This window comes from Gallinula chloropus (genome assembly GCF_964237585.1).
Source record: "Gallinula chloropus genome assembly, chromosome: 1".
NCBI lineage: Eukaryota > Metazoa > Chordata > Aves > Gruiformes > Rallidae > Gallinula > Gallinula chloropus.
In genome coordinates, this window is record NC_140085.1 from 50,960,473 (window position 1) to 50,985,976 (window position 25,504).

The window sequence follows — 25,504 nt, forward strand, 5'->3', positions numbered from 1 at the left end:
CTTCAAACCTACTCAAAGGTACAATCAAGTTGCACTGAATAAACAAAACAACCGTAAATGCCTTTTTCTATGTCTAGCATCATGTATCTGTTATCCTTTTATATGTGATAATTGTACCAACAAGTTTCTGCGAAGTACCTGTTGTGATGCTTACCTGGCTACGTGATTAATTACAGGGGCAAAGTTTGTTGGTCCATAAAGCTGTACAGATTTTAGACTCCTGTAATATGCCTCCATTACACCATCAATTCCATGGCAGTATGGATTTTGAGGGTTTCCATTCTAATTAAAATAAGTGATGAAAATCACAAGAAGTATTTATGAAACAAAAATGCTGTAGGATAGTAAGCACTATGCAGTATACATTGTTAAATGGCAAAGACCTAAGCATCCCAGGATATATTCAGAAAGTTTACTACAAATGCTGAATGTAAGTGCCATGCCTAGAGAAGGGGGTTCTAGTAGCTCATGTTACATGCAATCTGAATAACTCACTGGAACCGGTTCCTAGGCGCAACTACCATCTTAAGTGGAATTCAAGTCTTTATTACATACAACAGGAATTTCCCTGTGTGGATTTAAGGGATTAATTAGAGAGCAAATGTAAAACTGGAGTCACGTTTTAGGAGCACAGTTCTGGCTCAATCATTTCTTCTTTCTAAAATGTGAAAAACCAGAATCGGTAGCCAGATCTGATGTTCATTGTTTTGGTACACTGTTCTGCATTGAAAACTGATTGTCAACCTGGCATGAACAGATGAAGAAAGGAACTTATTCTGTGGCAACCCACTGAAATGGCATGGACTGGAAATTCTTTGGGTAGGCATTGTACTACCTGTGCCCCTAATAACTCTGTAACGAGGATACCTCTTTATAGATGACAATACAAACATGTAAGATAAATCCCAGGTTAGTGACTTATGTCAGGCCAGGTGAATAATCTGTGTAGGGCTTCAAACCCTTCCAAATCACCTTACTGTCCTTCATGTACCAACGCCTCATTGACTTAATGTGCCAGTACATCATTCTGAGGTAAAGCATACCTCCCTGACAATCTAGAAGAGCAGAGGAGATTTTTCATGGAATTGATCTAGAACATTAACAGACAGTACTGAAGACACTGCTCAGGATTAAGTGGGAGACAACTATATATGTTCATATATGGTGCTGTAAAAGCACCATAATGCCTTACGAAAAAACTGAATTATTGTTAGAAACAACTTTTAAAACTCAAAGTACCCAGGAATAAGTCTGTTGTTTTAATAGGCTTAAGTTTATATGTATCAATATAAGCAAACTTTCTACGTTAAAGTCCAAATAAAGTCTGTGATTCAAATTAATATCTGGAAGTGCACCTGCTTTAAATTACTACCCATGTGGAAAACCCTCCCCTGAGATAAGATACATGGCATTGTTTTCTAGCACAGGGAGATAAAAGAAACACACACCTACAACCAGCAGTCTTCTGCCATGTCTTTGTTGCCATCTAATTAAAACTCACCTGATTGATATACCTACACTTGCTGTAATTCTGACAACTTTATCCTACTCCCAGAGGAAAAAACCCTCAAAATAAGCAAGCAGATAAACATCCACACTGATCACAAGCATCAGTTATAACACATCAGTCTGTCTGGATAATCCTGTTAGATTTTAGGTGTGCAGTTGAATTGGCACATGGATCAATCTCACATCTGTTCTTATCACCTCAGTTTATAGTCCACTTAGTTACCACTATGTTTTTAAACTAACAGCCTGTAAAAGATAGAGAGACCCCAGAAAGCGAGAGAGAACGATAATAATGAAATATTATCTTGGATCATGATTCAACTTGCTGCTTCTGATAAATTAGCTTCAATCTGATGTCTTTCAAGCACCTGTTTCTCGTGCTGCTAGAGCTGAGGTTAAAGATGATTACTTTTCTCTATTACTATTTTTCCCCTACAGGGACTTCTTCACTCAGGATTTCTGTCAGTAACTTTGCTGTGATGTAAAATTTTGAAACAGTCTTTTAGACAGAAAAACTAGTGCATTCTTTACTTTAGACTGCAATCTAAACTCCCCAAATTTTGTCATAGTAAAGAAATTAAAACGATATATAAATATTTATCTACTTACCAGTGCAAATTCATGTGATACTCTTCCATCTGGAGGAAGCCTAGCTCCGAAGCCTAGAGCTGGGAACATTTTATCACTATCGTAGTCCTGAATGATTTCACCTACTGCTTTCAGTGCCATGCCATAAGCATTCAGCTGATAGGGATTCATGTAGTGTAGTGAAGTAGGCTGTGAAGGGTTACCTGTTAAAGGAAGGTTCAGACAATTTAAAACTGAATCACTTCAAAAATTTCTCTTTTAAAAATGATAGAAGTCTAGAAAAGCAGAAATTGAAAAGAAAAAGCAATGGAAAGAAGATTATCTTGGATCTTATATTGAGATATATATACACACACACACACTCTTGTGGTTACATCAAGTAAAAATGCAATGTTCTGCATACAATGTAATAGGCAAACAGTAGTAGCTGTAAACATTTTCAGCTCTGAATGGGCAGCAAGAAACTGAACAGACTTGCAAATTTCTGTCATTTTATATGATACAGGCTTTTAAGATTAAATTTACAAAAGGTCAATGGCATTCTCAAAGCAGCTTTGGAGGAGGATCAAACCTTATCTATGTTTCACCCCACTTCAGTCTCACTCCACCTGAAATTCACTTCTTTTCTCCCTCTCACTGGCGCCTTCTATGTTAGCCAGTTTTTTCCCAGCAATAATGCACACACAAAAGATAACCCGAAAAGTACACAAATATTTGCAAACTGCTCCTACTTGTTCAATTTTATAAGCAGCTTTTTCAATTTTTATCTGTTCTGTTTGCCTTGCTTTCCTGGACAGGAATTGGCCTCTAGCCTGTTGCTCAGCAAAATGGAATCCTGATTCCAGGTGGTGCCAGCCACACAGATAATCAATAATACAATGAAGTTAAGCAGAATACTAATATAGATGCATACAGACACATGTGCACACTTAAACCTGAACCCAGCACATACATACACACAAGAAGTTTACTTTTGTTCTTACCATTTGAGGCTGTGAAATCAATAGCCACTGTGAAATTGATTTGGGTTCTGCAGAAAAAGCAAATAGAAATCTTATTAATAATTTTACTGTTGTGTGGAAAAATAAACAAGACACGATAACGTTATTTGTGGACAAACTGTAGGACAATGACTTTCTAATACAGGGAATAAACACTGAAAATATTCTTCTATAAGGTTCCAGACAGTATTTTATTACGACACTGGGAACAGTTACTGAGCTCCACACTTCCTTTTTCACTGTTTATGAAAAATGCTGAATCATTAATAACGTTATTAAGATCTATAAAATTATTAATTCATGTTCAATAATAATACTGAATTTTCCTTGCACATGTTTTAGGCCTAGTCATGGAAGACTTTGACAAGGGAAGCAGGGTTTTACTAATCTGCTCCTTTTCTTCACACTAAAAACATATCTTTGTTCAGACCACATCTGAAATCATGCTATGTATAAAATCTTTGGACAGGATTTTGTAGGTTTTGGCAGTCATTTTCATTCATGAGAACACATTCAATAGTTTGAGTGAGCATATTTAGGTAATTTTTGGAAGACAATAGTACGATCTGGAAGCAGGAATATAAAGATCTGTATTAGCAGTAGCAGTAGCTAAAGAAAGCCATTACTGTGCATGGATCAATTGTTAGCGTAGAGTCATTGTCAGAAAAAATTAATTATGAATAGACTTTTACAGAGTGACAATCCAATTAAACGTAGTTCTGGTCCACAACTTCCTTCAGGACAAAATAGTGTCATTCTGGAGATAATCTCTTTGCAAGTAAGACTCAATCAGGAAAAAGAGTTTGTATAAATTTGAAAATTGACTTTTTGCTCAGATTGAGTCTTTTACATCTTCCTTCAAATTTCTGCCTCTCCGTGTGTGCAACTATGAACTTAATGACCAAATTAGGAAAGATTAAAGCTCTGGGAAAGTTACTGAACTGATTTAACTCATGCGCATTTAGATTAAACATCAGCAATTTGACACCTGGCCTCGCAGCGGTGCTTTTACTGCTGAAAAAAACCTCATGTGCCAAGAGAAAATACTTCCTTTTAGTATCCAGCTTTTTATGAAATGAGAATTCACAAGGAATCATTATATCAACACTGCTCAAGACTAACACAAACTAAGCCAGGTTATGGATAGATTCTCTGTCTCTAAAAAGTAGGAGAAACCTACCAGTGCCCACAGTATTCAGAGTAGTCCTGGGAAGATGATCAGCCTTCAATATGTCTAAAAATGCTGTGGCCTCAATATAGACTTAAAAAAACCCAACAAGCAGTGAAAGCTGCTGCAATCTGAAGAGTTTAGAGACCTAAGCTTTATCAGAAAAGTTTACTGCCAGTACATCTGCATTCTGCTTTATGCAGTTTCATTTCTGCACTGTCAGTTAGTTGTAAGAATAAAGACTCTTAGAATTGCATGTTGACTAGCTTTCAACCACCATCACTATAGAGGGCAAAAAGTCTCTTCCTCAGGTAAGAACTGGTGTCCTGGCTTTAGCTGAGGTAGAGTTCATTTTCTCTCTAGTAGCAGGTATAGAGCTATGTTTTGGATTTAGTATGAGACTAATGTTGGTAACACCCTGATGCTTTTTGTTTGTGTTAGGTAGTTGTAGTGTCTACACTAGATGAAGGACTTTTCAGCTTCCCACACCCCACCAGGTGCACAAGAAGCTGGGAGAGCACAGCCAGGACAGCTGTTTCAGGCTGGTCAAAGGGATATTTCCTACCACAGAATGTCATGCTCCAGACACAACTGGGAATGCTAGCTGCGATCACTGCTCAGAAACAGCCTGGGCCTCTGGTTGGGTTTTTTCTGGATGTGATAAGCAATTGCATAATTTCTTCTTCTCCTCCTCGTTTTTCTTCTTATTACATTCCTTTGTTATCCTATTAACCTGTCTTCATAACAATCTATGAGTTTTTCTTCCATTCTCCTCTCCATCCCCTTGGTGGGGCAGAGTGGTGAGCAAATAGCTGTCTGGCGTTCAGTTACCAGTTGGAGTTAAATCATGGCAAGTTAGGAAAAGACAACAACAAAAAAAGTCAAATACAATACCATTTCTGGATTTATGCTTAGAGTCCTTATTGGCACTACTAAGGAAAACTACTTTGGGACTATAATTTCCCTGTACTTAAATTTTAAGGGCTTTAGTGTGGTGCAATGTTTGAAGAGGAAAAGAAGGCTCCTTGAAGCACTGTATGTCAGGTACATCAAGCACAGAAATCCTCAGCGTGTCAAGAATGTGTCACTGAGAAAAAGGACAACCTCAAAGAGCTTTCCTTCTGCTTAAGAACAACAAAATTTATTTGTAAACTCACTTCCTGGATCCAATCGGTAAGAAGAAATAGAGTACTGTGGATTCTGAATTCAAGGCAGAAAAACAAGAAAGGACAGTAAAATAAGACTAAGAAGAAAAATAGCTAAAAAAAAGAAAAGAAAAAATATGAAAACTACATGTAATGTAAAAATGAAGAAAGCAAATTTTCATATGACTATAGATACTGACTGAGCATCACTTTCTGGAGTATTACGCAAAGCAGCGGTTCTATGACTGCTCCAGACAACAGAAACCCACTCGGTAAACTCAAACACTCCCTCTCCTCTTTACAAACCACTGCAAACTGGACTCTGATTTTTGTCCAGGCAGAACATGCGTATTATGGTTCTACAGTTTTCTACCACTCTACAATGGAGCTAATGAAGTAACTGACATGACCAAGAGGAATGGAGTAACTGACTCTACCAAGAGGTTGTATTCTCTCCATGGCATTTAAGTCCCCAGTGACAGTTACTTTATAATTTCCTTTAGAGATGCTTGCTTGGCCAAATGCTGTATCAACATAAAGAAGGTATTTTTGATAAAGGCTCTACAAGATCTTTCTCTCATATAGTCTTATTACTCACTATTAGTTTCCAGAGATACAAGATCTATATGATACAGCCTCCAAAATGTGCAGCTACTGCAGGCCTTGCTTCATAACTATCTCACACAAGGTCTCCTCTGAACATCAAACATGCATGTCATTACATTATACGGTGGACTGGTTAGATGAAAATAGCTGTCATGAAAGGACTTCTAAATTTCCATTTTGATCATCAATGACTCCGTACAGTTTGGTTAAAAATCTATATCCAAAGTCCTTAGAATCCAAACAACATGTGGGTGTTCATTTCCAAAAACATAGATAAGTGTAAGGCTTTTAACATGATTGGAGGAAAATATTTCCTCTTACCTTCCAGTAATCTGGTACAGAAGAGAGGATTTAATATTTCTGAGTTGCAAAAGGATTCAGCTCCTGAATTTTACAGGCTTACAAAGGCCTAGAGAAAATTGTTAGCTCACTCCCTGTTCTAATAAGTCAAACAGGTTAGAAACCTCTGCATAGAAATACTCTCTCTACCCACCAAGTCTGGCAGCTTTTTGGCTCCTGGCGTCTCTTCCAGACAAAACCAGTGCAGACTATAAACTATTTGACAGTCATTCCTTTAAATCAGGGTAATTTCAATTGCATTCTTCGTCAAGGTCATATCCCTTACATTCCTGAGCTTATTCATGTATTTGGGGGTGCTTTGATAGTAATATTTTATTCATTAGTGAGAAGAGGAATCTGATTTTGAAGTGTACATTAATTTTTAGCACAATATACCTATTTTAAATGAAGGAAGGTCAGTGTGGCAAAATATGCGATTAAGTATAAAAATGCAAAGAAATGACAGCTCCTACGATGCAATATCCAGAGGCAAAAGTGACATCCACCTCTTTCCCGCCATGCTCCTATAATATCCAGTGCTATGTAGTAAAATGAAATTAGAATTCACAGAAAAACTTCTATTTCATTCTTGAAGGGTCTTTAAAAAAAAAACAACAGTCATTGATGATACTTATAATGGAATATCCCAATTAAACAGATGCAGACTCAAAACATAAATGAAATCAATACTGTAACCCCAATTTGTCACAGTTAAAGCTGTCAAGATTTCCATTAAATCCGTATTAGTTTTAGACACCTCAAATCAATTACAACGAAAGCTCTGAACATGAAGTATTTCATAAGCATCCGTTTATGGAAGAGCCAATATTGCAGAATCAGTGTTTTCTTCCACTTGCCTAAGTAAATGGAAGAAAAGCAGGGAACTAAAAAAGCAATTTTGGAGGACATACTTGATGGGAAAACAGACTGATTAATGACAAAACCTTCTCTCTTCCTTCAAAATCTGTCAACCGCACTACAACTGATATATAGTAGTATTAAATGAGACAAATTAAATGAACGAGGAAGAGAGAAGCCAGGAAAATGACTTTGAGTCTCAGCCTCCTGGTCATGTTTACAAAACTGCATAGGTTGCAGAAAGGAAGAATTTTATACAAGTGGTTCTACTGTTTTCACTGGCATGCACAAAGAAGTAACTGTATGAATCACTAAAGAAGACTCTACAAACTAACTAAACTGTAAGTATTACGGCTCATACTTTTAAGCACAGAGCATTCTACAGACAGAGGAAAAAAAGCTTATGCAGTAATTCTTAATATCACAAGTCTTCTTTGACATGCAGTTACAGAGATATATAAAAATATCAATAGGAACAACAATGTATAATTTGATTCAAAATGTCTGTGGTCTATAGAATGTAGATAATTAGACTTATTAACTTATTTACATCTCTGAGAAATGTGATAAATCACCCTAAAGGGATTGCATATGCAGCCACTGTATTCTTCTATTTCCAAATTTAGATATAAAACTTAAATCCTCAGTTCCTTATACACACCATTATTGTAGAGATGGATTTTGAATGACTAGGGAATAAGAGAAGTGTGGCATGTACGTACAACGTACTTCACAGAACAAACAGCTATACTAGAGGTAAAACTGTTTCTTCATGCAGTTGTGTATATGTATACTTCATTCAATACAAACTTTTAGTAAACAGGGATGGATGGACATTTTCTAGTTCTGTTACAAGTCTGCAGCACGAATGCTCCTGAGAAAGGCAACAGGAGTCCTAATAAGAGTAACCCCTATCTACCACACTGTAGGATTCTCTACTAAAAGCAAAACACTTGCACAAATCCGAAGGGCTCCACAACAGGCTGACCACAACTGTGATCATATCCTGAACCTTGCTGCTCCAAATACTCTCCTGCTCACAGTGATTGAAAGCAGTCACAGCGAGCCACATTGATCACTGGAAATGGACTCAGAAACACAGAAATAACCGCTTTTCTAACCGTGATGGTCCAGGTGCCTCAGGAACAGACTGTCAAGCAAATGTGCTGATACACAGGGTCAACATGTTCTTCAGGTGTTAAAGATGCAGCAGTACCTTGACAGCAAGCCTGATCTATTCTAGGAAGCTTTACAATTGCTAAACTGTAACAGATGTAATGCAGTCACAACAACTGAATTAAATACTGAGAGAAACTATAGGATCCAAACAGTACAAACACAGACAAGAAGTATTCCAGAAGCAGTGTTTCTAGTTAACTGAGCTAAATTGGAGGTAAGGATAGCAATTGAAGAAGAGCTTATAGTCTGCAGTCCAGAAGTATCCTGGAACAAAGTGTAGGGGTCCTGAGTGTACAAAAAAGCCTTTTAATGGCTGTAAACAGACTCACCTTGGCTTTTTACCACATTGTCCCCCCACTGCCTCAAGAGCTTCATTCCAGTTCAGCCAGTAGTGTCTGCCTGAGCTACGTCAGAAAAGTATGGTTCTCCAGTTCAGCCGAGCCCGTGCCTGGCCACAGATTCCATTAATCTAGATCCTGACTCATGGACTGACTTCCCGGCTTGACCTCCCAGCCCTGTCTACCATAGGCCCACCTGGCAACCATAGAATCGTTTGGGTTGGAAAAGACATTAAAGATCACCTAATTCTACCCCCCCTGCCGTGGTCAGGGACACCCTCCACTAGACCAGGTTGTTCAAAGCCCCATCCTACCTGGCCCTGAACACTGCCAGGGAGGGGGCAGCCACAGCTTCTCTGGGCAACCTCTTTCAGTGCCTCACCACCCTCACAGGCAAGACTTTTTCCCCAATATCTAATGTAAATCTACCCTTCTTCAGTTTAAGGCCATTACCCTGTGTCCTATCACTCCAGTCCCTGACAAACAGTTCCTCTCCAGCTTTCCTATATGCCTCTCCAGGTACTGGAAGGTTGCAATTAGGTCTCCCTAGAGCCTTCTCCAGGCTGAACAAGCTCAACTCTCTCAGCCTGTCTTCAGAGGAGAGGTGCTCCAGCCCTCTGATTATCTTCCTGGCCTCTGAACTTGCTCCAACTACTCCATACCTTTACTATGTGCCAGTCCCCAGAGCTGGTTGCAGTACTCCATGTGGAGTCATACCAGAGCTGAGGGGCACAATCACATCCCTCGACCTTTTGGTCATGCTTCTATTGATACAATCCAGGACACAGATGGCAGGGATTGCTGAACCTGTTCCTGACCTGGATCTGTGGCTTGTCTTCCCCACCTAACCTCAGTCTGCTTCATCACTACAAACTTCCCTGATGATCTAGACTTTTAATTGAATCTTTCTACCAACTCTGTGCCTGCCCTGCTTCCCTTACCCATGTACTGTACGCCTGGGCCCTGGCAGGTGAGACTGTGCCTCGCCAGCCATGCTCCCCAGCTCTGCTCCCAGCTGCTTGGCCATTCCAGGGAGGGATAGCTGCTCCTGACACAGCCCCTTCCTTACACTAATGTGTTCCACTACTTCCTTACCCTGTGTCCCTCTACTTACACACCTCAGTGGCAAGTCTGTAGAAGTCCCTCTGAAGGTCACCCATAACCCATCATGTATACCACACAACACTGTAATCAAAGAATCAAATCTGAAACATCGCAGAGGCTCTGCATCCTACCCAAATGAGGAAATATGTTCTGCCACCAAAGTGCAAGCACACGAGCAAGTCCTATCATAAATTTCTCCAAAGATACTGAATAAGAATTTTAAAAGAATACATCTACATCCATATCCATATAAAAAACCCTAATTAAGCATTCCCTTAAGTAGTAAGCATAAAGTATTATTGTCAGGTTTAATCTAAAATACACTGTGTTTTGAGATATTTAACAGACTGAATTCACCTTTAGTGAAAATATTTATTTTCTTGGATGGAGATCAAACAGCAGTGAATTTGGATTTTCTAAAGTTAAAATGTAACTGTTTGGGACAACTGAAACAGCAAAGAGGCTGTTAGCACTTGAGAGAGGAAAAAAATTACAGTCTGCAGCAGCCCATGGGTTAGGGTCAACAGTTAGGAGCACATCTCACCGATGATCCATTCCCTCTACAAGTTACCAGTGCAGTGGGGAGTGCAGCCACAGGTTGCAGTTTTTCAAAGCCTTGAACGCAACGGCAGCTGAAATAGCTTACTGACAGTTTCTCTGCAGCTAGCAATTACAGTTGGGGGCGACACTTTAACTTAATGAACTTCAGTGATGAATGTGTTAGGAATAAACCTTAAGCACATTCTCATCTGTAGAATTACCACTGTTGGGAACAAAGGCAAAGCTCTGCGTTGCTACTGCCAAAACACAATGCAAACTTTTATTTCAGCTGGAGCCTGGTGGAAGGCTGGCACACAAAGAAAAGAAACTTGTTTCTGTACAGGTAATCAATGCTGTAAAATAAATGTGGACTGTATATTCAGATTGTATGCACCAAAAATCCATATTAAGTGCCTAGGAATGTAAAACAAATGATTTCCATTTATCGTAGAGAGGAATTGTGTTCTGGCAGGGAGGTTAAGAGCCAGGAATTTCTTAGATACAATCCCACTCCCAGGCATGGTGTAGGGTAAACCATTTCATGCTTCTGTCTCTACTTTCCTTTTGGGAAAATGACGATAAATGAGAAATTATAAGTTTTACATAATTAGTACTGAAAAAATGCCTTTCAAGGGTAAAGGCTCTAAAGAAATGCCAATAATAAGTACACCAAAGGTCACTGTAATCAGAAGAAATAAAACAGCAATTTACTAATTAATAACATACAGATAATTCCCTTTTGGTTAATCCAATTTTCACTGGTTGATCAGAGCTCATTAATTTCAGTGGTTTAGTACCAATTCTAACAGTATAAGTGAAGTTCCATAACTTAACTTACATCAATAACTATCTGCAGGTTTTATGTAGGAAAGTAGGGCCTCTAAAATGAGGAAACACTACAGCTCTTTACAGATACCACTTAGAGTCATCATATGCAAAGCACATACACAATTTATTAGTGAATTACAATGAGATTGTGAAAACAAAGGTTTGTTGCCAATCACATACCCGCCTTTAATATAGTCAAGGAATGAAACTTCTGTTTCAATTAGGAAGGAAAGCAATGTTACCTGAAAGCAAATAAAAGAGAGTCAGACATGAATTGTCATTTCCCAGTTGAACAAGTAGAGACACAAGCACAGTATTTTTGGAGACATAATTTCCTACAGTATTAGGGAAAAAGGAATATTAAAATAAATAAATAAAGAGGACCACTTCAACAGGCAGTTCTTGAAAGAAATGGTTTGGGTTTGGGTTTTTTTGTTTCTTTTTTTCCTTTTTTTAAAGCAAGAGGTAAAAGATGGAAGACTGTATTCCAGGGCAAGCTACCACATGCATGTCTTCTGATTACTGCACACAAATACTAGATGCTAGAGGATAATGCAACTATTCTATGAGTACTTCAATACTGTTTAAAGAACTCCATTGCAATTTATGTCATTTATCATCTCACATTATAAGTGGCATTGGGTATTGATGGAAGTCAAGAACACAAAAAATCTAGTAAATTATAAATATATATATAAAAATATCAAAACCCAAAGTGTAATATATACAAAGTGGAAAGATAAGAAATTTCTTCAGTTCCACTTTTATCATTTAGAAATGGTATAGGTCCAAAACACAGAGAGTGGTGTAAAGGTGTTACCGGCATTTCCAGCAACTGAGTCACAGAAATATACACTTAAGTGGAAAAGATCCAACATTCAAGATCATAGAATCATAGGGGTTGGAAGGGACCTTGAGAGATCATCGGGTCCAACCTCCTTGTCAAAGCAGGCTCCCTAGCTCATGTTGCACAGATAGGCATCCAAAAGATCTTCATATACTGCACATTTGTGAAGCAAATAATTGAATCCAAATTATTTTCATTTTATTTATGAAGTGACACAAAACACTTTCGTAAGTGCATCAAGCAGTTGGTGAAAACTGGTTATGTAACTACTCAAAGCAGTCACTGAAAATGACACAAGAAATAAAAAAGGGATCGAAATTTTTCACAAAATTTGATGTGTCACCAAATGCATCAAAATCCAAAAAATGAAATTATTCCCATGTTGTAAACTTGGACTCAGAATGAGATTACAGGCAGTAAATTCTGTCTTCTAATCTACTTCCACTGTCACAGGTTCTCTATGATTCTTAAGTGACCTGTAAAATTTAAAACCATGAAATTACCCTCCTAGTTGAGAAGACCATAACAAAGTTCTACCAGACTATCAGCAGCAGTCATGCATTTCTATGTATTTTCCCACTGGACAGTCTTTTTCATTGTTTATCTGCTACTGCAGCTGGTCATTTTGCTCCTTACTAGTTTAAACACGTAATTTTAGTTAATCTGATTTAAAAAGGTAAAAAATGGAAAAAGACAACACACTTCCAAAGCGGCCAAAGTGTTCACTTCCATACAGAAAATTACTACCAACATTTCAAGTTTTATTCACTGAATTTTAGATTATACTACTTTGCTTTGTTCAAAACTAATCACATATTCTGACACATTTCTGCTTAGTATGCAGTTTGTCTGTCTGAATTTAAAATGAGTATTAATGAATTGGGTGCTGCAAGTACACAGTCCTTAAAAGCAGCAGCGATATAGCAGTCAATCATCTACATCCACTTTACTTAAAGTCTTCCAGAAGTCAACTTCCTATTACGGAGAATGATGGTCTTGGTGCCTGGTTTGGAAATTCAGAAAACTGTGGGATAAAGAATATCTTTGGTGAATGACAGGGAGAAGAAAAATAAAACTGCTGGCAAACTTAAGGGAAAGTGACAATCTGGGGAAGCATTAGAGAAGCCTGAAGTAAGGGCAAGTAGGGGCAAAGAGATGCTACTAAAGAAAAGGCCCTATAAAACCAACAGTAGAGAACACTGGTAGAGAAAGAAAGAGGAGAGAAAACTGCTATTCATTTATTGGAAATTTCCATGTGATTTGAGAGAAAGGCTAACAGGACACAGTTGATTTTGTTTGTCCAAACATGAGCAAAATATGTTCTTTCAAATGCAGACATGTAGACATGAAGGTCTTAAAATATTTTAATATAAAATTAACAGGAAAATTGAACATGTCAATGCATTTTTACTCTTCTGTACCCTAAGCTAGATTTCATACCTACAATGTTGAGTCCACTTTCAGTGTTGATTTAAAATAATAACTTTTCTCGAGTTTCTGATTCACTAATTCAGTGTAATAGAACTTTGTTTTAACACTAAATTGTAGTAGAAGGATGTTAGCAAAAACCGAACTACCTCATGAATCCAATGTTGCTGGTAAATTTTCACAGACAAGCTGCTGCTGCCTATTTTTTACAATTTAAAGCAGAGCTAAAAAAATAAACGTTTGTTTTCCTACCAATGACCAGATTGTAGCCCTACTTATTTCAGTGGAACTATTCATGTGGATAAAAACCCACAACACAGTGTGTATGTTTTCAAAAAACATATCTTGTATCTGATTCGACTCTCCAATATACAATTATTCCACATTTATCTTCATTTTTTAAAAAACGATATTTTGAACATCATGGGCCATAACACAGAAGCTGAAAATGTGCTGAAGGGAATTATTTGCATTGCTAGCAAATGGTTCAGAAAATAGAATATGGCATACAAACAAAAGTACACATTAAAGTCTCATCCCTAACTATATTAACATATCTTTTAACATAAACTAACAAAAATGTGTTGGTGATAAAAAAGTTTACTCTTTTAGCCATGATAATCACACTAGCTCAACAATTTTTTTTTAAAAAAGTTGGCTTTTAAAAGTGCAGATCAAAAATTCATAGTTTTCAGTCCAATAATTTAAAGAACTAGACTGAAAGTTTAGTATAACGCATTTTGGAAATCTATGGCAACTTAATAGCACACTTGGACAAAGCTTTTATCAGTTTTCAAATAAAAAAAAACCCAACTTGAAAACAAATCCTGTCTAACTGTAAATAGTTTATTGTTGTGGCCTTCACAGAAGGTTCTATCCTAATCCTGGTAAATTACAAGTCCACTAAGGTCTATTTCCAGAGAAAAGAAAAACATTAGTAACATAAAATATATCTACTTACTGTTCCAGAATTAACATACTTTTTCTTTTTTCCTTTTTTCTTTGGATTTATTACCTAGAAAGACAGATACAAATATTAAAGAGGTATAATTTATGATTTAACATAAAGGTAAGCATTAAAATAGTTTCAATGCAGAAAGTAGCCGACTTTCAGTGGATGCTAAATCTATTCAGCACAGCGTTCCCTTATGCACCTCAACACCGGGACATATGCATATTTGAAAACTGGTGAATATATCTTCGTGGTACTTGCTGTTATTTGCATTTGAAAAATAGGGGACTGGGGCAACAGAGGTGAGTGTTCCTTAAATCTCAGTGCTCAGAGAAACACTTCTTTGAATTTTAACAGGATTCTGCATTTTTCTGAATTCCTGATTCCAGTGCTCCAGTTTGCCACGTCACCAGTTCTTCATCTCACAGGGCCACTCTCCACATTCCAGTTAATCCGTTTCCATCTTCTCCTCATATTATCTGAGAATATGAGCATTGTTCTACTCCTAGTTTCTGTATTTGCTACGGGGACAGGATCTGGCTGAGAGTAAAAGCAACTGGTGGGACAAATCATACTGTCCCAGAACAGCAACTGGTTAGAAATTTCACAAAAATGACACAGTCCACCACCTGACAGGCATACATGAGTTGTGGGAGCTCGGTGCATTCCCCATACACAAGAACCTTCATGGAACTGGACTACAAAGCATTAAACAGTTTTTTTCAATGTCTTGAACCCAAAACCTATAGAATTTCCCCCTGTAGCCACCAATAAAAATTGTCTCCCTTCTGAATACCTACTCATTCAAAGGCAAGTCTCAGGCAGTTCTAGAACATACACATTAAAATGCACTCCTGCTTTTACAAAATTGCATGTGGAATTGGAAGCAAAACATTATTTTCTTCATTAGGTCGATCAACTGTCTCCTATGTAACTAGGAAACTCAAAACCTGGTGGCTTATTGCTGAGTTTTACTGTAAACTACTCACAGATGTTCTGTGAATGACAAGGAATGGAAACATTCCCAATCAGAATCTTAGTCACTTCACTGCCATAAAGTATTTTAACAGTTTTGCCTGGAAATGGGAAAAATAGCAATAAATGTCTTCCAAAAATTCTCTCCCCTCAGCCAAAATGAAATTGCACTTAAAGATCATATTCCTTGCACAACATGGAACAGCTGTGAAAAGCATGACAGAAAGAGGTAACTACCATTCCAGGTATTCTCAAACAGGCTACATGAGACTGAATTACTCTCCGGAATGCCACACAGTCACCTGTTAAGTATCTTTCAGAGTTTTTACTGCCTTACATATATGTAAGTCCTTCAACACTTAACACCCCCCCACCACCAATTAACCCCTTTCCCTCCTATTAACTGATGAGCAATGGATTAAATTCCCATAATGGTGGTTTATACACAATGCAATCTTTCCTGTTGAAACAGAATCTTAGCCAGAAAGCTGACAACTGTGGAGAAGCCCTGGGGCCCTTCATTCACACCTCTCCAGAATCCAGCGGCCAGGCCTAAGTTAGCAGCATATTTCTTGACAGTAGTCATTAAATACCAGAAAGGAGATTAATCTGAATCTTCTGCTTCAGGTAACATGACAATTGGCTTCTTAGGAATTACTTGGAAACACACTAGAGCTTGGAGTGGAATACCAGGGGAAACAAGGCATCTACTTGGGATCAAAGTTTAATTAAATTGCAGCTTGTATGTCTCCTGTAATTCCAGGTCTTTATAATTATCATAATATTCATCTGGTGGTTTAATCAAATTTCAGATAACTTAATAAACAGAACAACAGTTTTTAGCCTCTGAAAATCTTACACCCCTGCAGTAACCTAGGAAGCTACAGGAGCTCTTATCTGTTATAAAAAAAAAGTCAGTTGAAAACAGCTTCTTATTGCATTGTTTCTGATCTGAAAATACAGGGCACTGACTCAAACACAATTTTCCCTTTATCCCTTGGGTCAATTTGTAAATGCAAACCAACTAAAAAGGCATGTGTCCAGTATCTTTTGTTCTGGTACCGCACAGACTGATCACGTAGAAGCAGTATCAAAGTGCAGAGGACTGCGATGTGGGAAGGTAAACCCAGGATGCTCAGGAAATGTATGCTATTGCTGGGAGTAACACAGCAATACTAGTATTTTAAAAAAATTGTAAAATGACTTAATATGTTATGACAGAATATTCCTTGTAGGGTAGGAGTCACGTCAAGTGATACAACAGGAGAAGAAATTTTTCACTGAACACAGTAATCTGTGCTGTGACACTATATATAGGAAACTATTGTAAGTTACAGTAGCTCTGAGGTTAATCTTGGATTTAATATTTAAATAAATAGATAACCCCCCCCCCCCAATCAAAACCCACCATGGTTTTCAGTTATTTTTGTCCTGCTTTGCACAGCAGCACCTTTCCTCATCTTCGAAATAGAAGTGCAGCACATAATGGCAGCACCCTCCTTCACTGCCTTGCATTAGTCCTTGCCCAAACCATCATATCTGTGATCACCTATATTAGGAATATGTTGTTTTACAAAATCCTGAAGTTTAATGGCAGTAGTCAGAGAGCAACCAAAGGAGAGCTTAAGGAGTAACAAACATCTGCACACCATTAAAAAAACCCAAAACAACCACCCAGACTATAGCCACATAAGCTTGATATTCTTGCTAATACAGAGAAGACTTTACATGAGGAAGAAAAAAAGGATTTCAGTTCTGACAGACACTATATATGGAACTCATGGTGCAAGTACAGAAGCTTATATAAAGCCTTCAACAAGCACACCTAAAAACCAGAAGAAGGTCTTATCCTTGAAATAAAATTGTCCTTGAAATGAAATTGTCCACCAGGATAACTGTGACTAATTAGCTGGGTTTGTCTAACATCTGAACCACCCTCGGGAGAAGCAGAACTGAAACAACTTCCAATCATGGGACTGAGATTGCATCAACTGGATATGTATGCAAGGCTAAATTCAGGAACAGGCTCTCCTGACAGAATGGACAATGATGGAATAGAACCGTGGTCTATGATTTTGGGGATGCTGATATTGGGGAACCCTAACATTACTTTCCCCTGGAGAAGGTGGCAAGAAAGGGATAAGATCAAAATCTTGGTTTCTGGTACCACTGGAGATCAAGGATAGTCACTAAAGAAATAACCAAGAAAAATATCTTCAATCTGAAAGGAAAACACAACTAAACTCAAAACTGGACCACTTCTGTGTTTAACACTATTTATAAACTCTGAAAAGGACAAGAGACCTCATATTTTATAATTAGTTTATTTTTATAAATGATCTGTCAAAGAGTTATCAGACAGATATGGCATCTGGAAATCATTAAAACCACACATCAAAAAAAGTCTATCTGTAACACAGAGTTCTTTGGGTTCATGAGACTCAGTTCTAAGATTCCTCTCTTCCCAACATAAAAACACATTAGGACAATAAATACAGCATAGACTGTACCTTGCCTAAACAGTAGTTTTTTTATTAAGTATTTCTTTTAAATTTTCTGTTCCTTATAAAAGGAGGTATGTGAAATAATTCCAAAGTTTGATTTTGACAAGCACTGTGCAGATTTGGCCAGTTTGCCATAAAAACATTGGAAGCGATCTCATTTATTTCCTGGAAGTGTGTAAGTACTACACTTACCTCGTACACGTTGAACTGGGATTGTCCTCTTGACAACTCTCTGTAACTTGTTGTGAATTCTCCAATGAAATCATGGCTGTGTAAAAAAAAATAAGTTTTCAAATCAAATGCACAGCATTTAGTAATGTAAAGATGTATTACATCTATTTATGAAAAAAGAGAAGCAGAGCCAATATGAACTGACACCAAGAAAGGAGCAATGGCAAAAGATACAATTTGCTTAAAAATCCTTCTCTCTCCCAGCGGTGTGTGTTCATTCTGTTAGCAGCAAAAATTTAGCAATTAAAAGCCTAAGTTTACATCTTTCCGATGGCTTCAGCTTAGCTGCACAATGAGGACTAAGTTGTAATTTAGTGCCCTGATTCCAGGTTTACAGAATTTGGAAAAACAGAGTGAGCTGTCAAAGACCATCATCATTTTCTCAATGGATGACCAGTAGTACCACAGGCTCTAAACTGGGTGCGAGACTACGTAACCGAAAGGGAGGTATCGAGTGTGAAAGGCATAACTCAAACCAGGAAAGACGAGCCCTACCAAGTCGTGTAACATGACATTGAATAGTACTGCTAAGGGGAAGACCCAAAGTTTCTTTCAGCTGCTGTGTCTTCCCATCTGGTGGGAGAACAGCAATCCACTGGGGCTATTCAGTTTACAGTACTAGACACCACTGAAAAGTAACCTCAGCCTAACACTAAAGCAGTGGTTATCAAGCTCCTCCTTTCTAAACTATATTCCTGCTCCAAGAATATACTTGGCAGTCCTGTGCCATCATCCATGTTTTGCAACCTGCTTTGTCAACTCCTAACCAGGGGACTGCTGGCTGCCAAGGAGCTTCTGTGAGCAGGGTGGCCTGGGGGAGTGCAGTGGATGGAGCATCCCTGAGGAAGGTGGCTGCAGCCAGGGAGCTGGGGCACAGAAACCACAGGGCTGCCAGACTGAACGGCAGGTTCCTATCTCAGACAGGTACCTGGAATGGAAGCAGCCACAGGGGTGAGTGCCTAACAGCTGGCTACACAACTCCCAGCAAGCACAAGACCATTCTCCTCCCAGCTGAACTTTCCTCACTGAAGCTTCACCCCTGCTCCCTGCTGTTTCAATCTCCCTCTTTTTCCACAGTTGTTCCCTAACAAGATGTTTTATGTCCTCTACACTCTGCCTTCGCATTTAGTAAGCCAAGAAACTAACTTTTTTACCTTTCCTTCAGTGGTAAACTAAAAGAGAAAGTTAAAGTTTTATGACTTTGTGGCTTGTAAAATTTGTTTTTAAGAAATATAGCACACTTCTAAACAAGCTATAAATATTAGAAGTAAATTTAAATAAATCTGAATGTTGCAAGAAAAGGAGAAATCTAAATAATCCACAGCAACATTTAGTTTCTTTCTTGATTTATTCACAATGAAATAAAAAACCCCACAATCCTCCAAATATAAATTTCACTTTCTGAAACAAATGTGAATGTACAAAATATGTAAAACAATTAAAAGATTCAGTCATCGTGCTAATACACATGAAATAAGACATCCTGTAAGAAAGCTTGGGAAATACTAGACACTGAAGGTATTCCTGATTACTCAGATTCAGAAGGGACACGTGTCACAAAACACTCCCAGTTTAGAGATCAGGAAATTCCTTCCAAGACAAAGACTTTTCCTAAATACTCCCCAGATTCATTAAGAACTGAACCAGGGGAATAGAGGAAGCCATCCATACAGGCTATGGAACTTGAGGTGTATGTGGGCTCTAACACATTTAAGTTTGGGCAACTGTAGCACCAGAGTATAATACACCTTCATTAAGGAGGAATGTTTCCCTTTCAAAACAGTTCCTACCTTAAATTTTCAAGTCAACTTCTATATTTCTATATTTCAAAGGCAGAAATCCAAACACTATCTCAATGGTTACCTATAAATATGCTGTAGCAAACAGAGGAAATATAAGCCATTCCAGACATTGTCTTTGGCCTCCTAACACCAAATATTCCTAGACCTAAAGACTTTTGTCCATGAGTGCTGTATCAGAACACTGAATCAGAATCACTTGAGCCACACCCCCTTCATCTGGCACTTTTGATAGCGTGCTTTGAGGTGTTGAAAATCACTTTCAGAATTATATTAACTTTGGTTTTTTAATGATGTAAAGAAAAAAAAAAACAAACACAACAATAGAGAAACGGACAAGCATTACCAGAAATATATCAATGAGTAAGGGGAAAAGTGCAGAAATTTAAAAAGCAACTATCCAGCTGGAGAAGGATGAAGACCGAGGACAAGAAATAAGAGCCTAGAATCTGTGATCTACAATCTTTCCTGCAGTGTTTAGATTCTCAGATGAATATTTTGGTGGCCCCAGTTAAGGATGGTGGTATTTACAGTTTTAAAAATAAAGGAAAAAATAACTTCACTGATGTGATGTTGCACATATTTTTTTCTCCTTCTGTGAGACTTGCCTGCAAGCATTTCCTTGGTAAGGACGCTCACCCAGAAACACAAGAGTCACTCTGTTTCACACAAGTACATTTTTACAAAGTAACTAAATCAACTTTTCTGACTCCTTATCACATTAAGTATTTTGGGGCTTGTCACAGCTCTTAGAAGCAACAAAAGGTTTCAATTAGAACACATGGTTCATTTTTTGAACAGTGTTTGTGCAAAAACTGGTTTGAAACAAATAAATGCTTAAGAATTAATAGTGTGACTGTTAAAGGTCCTGCATTACATTTCAGTCAAGAAATTTTAAGTGATATTTGAAAATAAACAAGAGCTAAGAATATACAATTACTCTTAATGTAATTAACGAATGTGACAATAGGAAGCTAAACACAAAGCATCCCAACACCATTTTTCCAAAGAATAGATAACACAGAATAGGGAAAAGGAAGAAAAAGATCACCTCTAAGTCAATGCTCAAGAAGTCTGATCCAAGTCAAGATTCAGAAAGCACTGTAATGTTGCCTTACTGATTGCAGAATAACCTACAATATTCAGCATAACTCGCCTTGCTATCTAGCAGGCTCTCTGATGATCTTTCAGACTGCACATCTCTGGAGCAAACTGATGCGGCCTAGTGAGGTCACCAGCTAGTGTAACAACTGCTTACAAACAAGAGAGTCCATCAAAAGCAGAAATTAATATAAACTATCAGCAATACTGTACAAAAAGTATTCATAGACTAATTCCTTAATGGAATTTACTTCAGATACATTTGGCAATGTCAAAGTTAAATTCGGCACTAATGTTCTTGCTACAATCAGTAGTCGGTCATAGGCACTGCCAAATGGCAATTTGTTCCAGTTAGGATGGATTCAATCAGACCATTTTTCCCCTGGAAGCTACTGAAGTAACGTAAATGATTAGTTCCATCTGGTTGTCTGATTTTTACATTGTCTGAAGTTACAAGAGATGAGTGCTGTCTCATCTTTCTGAGGAATGTAACATCCAAGATGTCAGTGTTCTGCCTGCTTCTAAATTTAAAAAAGAAAAGAAAGTAGAAAAGGCAAAAGAAAAATCATGCAACTAGTATAAAGAGAAATATATGTAAATAATATCTTAAAAACAAAAAGGATACTAATTTTACATGTATTCAGAGTGGGATGTGAGAAAAAGCAGATATTTCACACTGTCTGGGAGAGTGCAGAGGTTCAAGATTGCCTGAATTCCACAGTATGTTGAAGATTTCACTCACAATTACAGCCACACAATATTATTTGTCACGCTTTCTTTTTCTTTTTAATCATAACTTAGTTTCATATTTCAGAAGAAATGGGACAGCAAAAAAAGGTTTGATACCTTAATAAAACATCTTTTTTTATTCACCTGGTAGTATAATTCAATTTTTCATAGTTAGATTATTTTTAAAAACATTGTGATTTATACACAAAAGTGTAAATATTTCACATTTTTAAGAATTTGGAAAATCTAAGTGAGGAACGGAGGATGTTAACAGAAATTCATCACTACAGCAATGCGGTCATTTTTTTGCTAGTAATACTTCGTTCATTTAAATCCTTGTATCTCTAATTGACAGAACAGGTTATTTTGTCACTCTGGAGAATATCTAATCCAGAAGGATGAATTTGCACTAGCAGGGATTTATTAAGCGTAAGCAGGCCATAAGAATCCTTATAAATCAACAGGTGTCACGACAGAACCAAAAAGTCCAAAGTATAAGCTAAGAAAGCTGAAACTGGTCTTGGATCTTGTCAGCAAGGAAAGGAGTGGCAGCACAGGACAAATTATTGCAGATTATGATTACAAGATCTGTTGGTCCACAGAAGCACAGTATCTTTAACTATAATACTAGAAGTAAATTACATTAGAATATTAAAGACATTACTGTATAATGAATAATATACTCTTAAAAATCTAAATGCAAGCGCATATCCATATTTGAACATACAAATTATAGGAAATAATTAAGACAGATCAACTTAAAGATAAATAGAAATTAACATATTCTTGCATTACGTATAAGTTCTAGTACCATGATTTATGACTACAGCTTCTAACCAAAGTTTTAAGATGCAAGCTCAGTTATAAAAGAACAAGACTTATCCATCCAGTCTGATAAAAATAATTCAGTCTTGTTAGTCAAAATTAAGGGAGTTTGAAAGGCTAATTTCTTCAGAAAAAAAGCCTACATTCAGGACAGACAGCAAACTTGAATCATAACAGACTGCCCTCTAATTTAGCAAAAGAAATTCCACATGTATTTTACCACTCCATCCACTTTCTTAGCAATAGAGTCATTTAAAACCCAGGTCTTGCAACTCTAGAGTTTACAACGTTTTCATAGAGGCATGGAAAAGTACATTCAATACCAATCAAATTATGCTAATGAATAGGTAGTTTCTCCATTGCACTACTTAGGCAACCACAAAGTAACAATTGCAGGCTCAGGCATTTTATCACACTTGAAAAGCAACACTTTCTGAAGCAGTGTTTTTTGAAGCAAAACAAAGTAGATTATAAAATGGATTATCCCTCTCTTAACTGATATCCCTCAGGGCATTAACTGATAGCACAATGAGATTCACAAAACTGATCTTACAGATCACAAAGCATTCCATCTTGCTTGTCCCATGTATGTGTATACCCACACCAGGTTTGAAGAGGACTAACACAGCAGCATTTACCACAACTGCAAAACAGACAGGACCGCAGCACAGCAAAACTTTTCCCCCCCCCAGTACCTGTACCTCTAAATATTGCTAAAGACCCAGTCCTGTTCTGCCCACTATATATGTACAGATCTTAAAACATTTTTATAAATATGCATGGATTAGCCTGTTTAACATTAGAATTAGTCTTACCTTCCATCTCTATCCCAATCATATACTTCCACTTTAATTGTCCTAAAATAAATAAATAAATTAAAAAAACATTTAGTCAAATGTACCATGATTACCTTTAATACTTGTATTTTAATAGCATATGGGTGCATCAGTTATGCCAAAATCCACAAGGCAGAATTTCCAGTTATTTTTCACAGGGCAGAGAATAGCAAGTCATTCAGGTTACCAAATATATACTCATAAATTAACAGCAAAATACAGAGAAGCTAAATAAACAAACATATTGGAAGTTTAAACAATATATTTTTACTTGCTGATGGTTTGAATTTTCTGGGGGGTTTTTTGTTGGTGGCTCCCCCCCCCCCCCAATGGCTCTCTAAAGTGTTATCAAAGTTTTAGGAACATTAACAAACTGGAACTTATTGTGAAAGTTTCTTTGGTATATGCTATTATCTGGAAAAACCTCTCTACCGTGGGGTAGTGATGTCTTACAGAAGAAAGTAATATATCCATATTAGAGAAAAAGTGTGCACAGATCGAGAGGGCCCTTAGAAAACCAAAATTATTAAACAGCAAAGTACAGATAAAAACAGTGTTCACAAACCAAAGTAAAGCCCATTTAAAGCTGTAAGGAATTCCGGTTCATCCATTTTTGGTTTTAAATGAAAATACTCCCGAATACAATAAAACTTCATCCAGTATTGACTTCATTAACCTCTTCTAAGTGCTGTGCAGCAGTGACAGGTAAAAACTGCATGAGATCCACCCAAGACTTTGGAAAAGCCCTGTTTGTGCCTGCAGATGAAAGAAATCTGCAGTTCTTTTCCCCTCAAACTCCATCCTAGCTCTCAAGGCTGCTTAGCTATCTGACCAAAGAGGAAAAATGTAAAGCATAATTTATTTCTTAAATTCCTATAAAGGCAAAAGGATAGTTGTTCAGTTTATAAGAAAGACATGGACAGATGTTTTAGTAGGTCCTGTAGTAAGAGGACAAGTGGTCACGGTTTTCAACTGGATATAAGGAAGAAATTTTTTCACAATGAGGGTGGTGAGGCACTGGAACAGGCTGCCCAGAGAAGCTGTGGCTGCCCCATCCCTGCAAGAGCTGGGCTGGACTAGATGATATTTTAAGGTCCCTTCCAACCCAACCATTTATGAGTCTATACACATGGAAAAGCGTGAAATGGAAGATGAATGTGGAAACAAACAGTTTCTTTATGAGTGAAGTGACCTCTGAGGACAGGCCTAACTATTCTTGTTTCAGGGATGACCAAAAAATAGACATCCCATGTAAAGGATCAATCTTATTTTACATACTTACTTCAAGAATCATAGAATCATAGAATCATAGAATGGTCTGGGTTGGAAGGGACCCCAAGGATCATAGAGCTCCAACCCCCCTGCCACAGGCAGGGACACCAACCTCCAGGCCTGGATCTACACAAGGCTGCCCAGGGCCCCATCCAACCTGGCCTTGAACACCTCCAGGGACGGGGAATCCACTACCTCTCTGGGCAGCCTGTTCCAGCACCTCACCACTCTTTCTGTAAAAAACTTCCCCCTCATATCTAATCTAAACCTTCCCTCCTTTAGCTTTAGTCCATTCCCCCTTGTCCTGCCATTATCTGCTCTTTTAAAAAATCGAATCCCCTCCTGCCTATAAGCTCCCTTCAGGTACTGGAAGTCTGCAATGAGGTCCCCCTGCAGCCTTCTCTTTTCCAGGCTGAACAAGCCCAGTTCCATCAGCCTCTCTTTGTAGGGCAGGTGCTCCAGCCCTCTAATCATCCTTGTGGCCCTCCTCTGAACCCTCTCCAACAGTTCCACATCCTTCTTGTATTGAGGGCCCCAGATCTGGACACAGTACTCCAGATGGGGCCTCAGGAGGGCAGAGTAGAGAGGGACAATCACCTCCCTGTCCCTGCTGGCCACTCCTCTCCTGATGGAGCCCAGGATACCATTGGCCCTATGAGCTGCAAGAGCACACTGCTGGCTGGCTCATGTCAAGCTTCTCATCCACCACAATCCCCAAGTCCTTCTCAGGCAGAGCTACTCTCAAGAAGGGTCCGGCCTACAGATCGGGGCCCCAGTTCCCTCCAAAAGGGAATCACCTAAG

General features: G+C 38.0%; 1 protein-coding gene across 1 annotated transcript in view; it reads right to left on the reverse strand.

Moving 5' to 3' along the window:
* CPNE8 (copine 8) overlaps positions 1–25,504 on the reverse strand; it is a gene marked incomplete at its 5' end in the record, with an annotated part of 104,295 nt that overhangs the window by 14,855 nt on the left and 63,936 nt on the right. Inside the window, 7 exons of the mRNA XM_084279247.1 lie at positions 155–282; positions 2,119–2,300; positions 3,081–3,127; positions 11,384–11,445; positions 14,440–14,493; positions 18,102–18,177; positions 23,410–23,451. Of these exons, the coding sequence (XP_084135373.1) occupies positions 155–282; positions 2,119–2,300; positions 3,081–3,127; positions 11,384–11,445; positions 14,440–14,493; positions 18,102–18,177; positions 23,410–23,451 (591 nt within the window). The remainder of the gene's footprint in view (positions 1–154; positions 283–2,118; positions 2,301–3,080; positions 3,128–11,383; positions 11,446–14,439; positions 14,494–18,101; positions 18,178–23,409; positions 23,452–25,504) is intronic.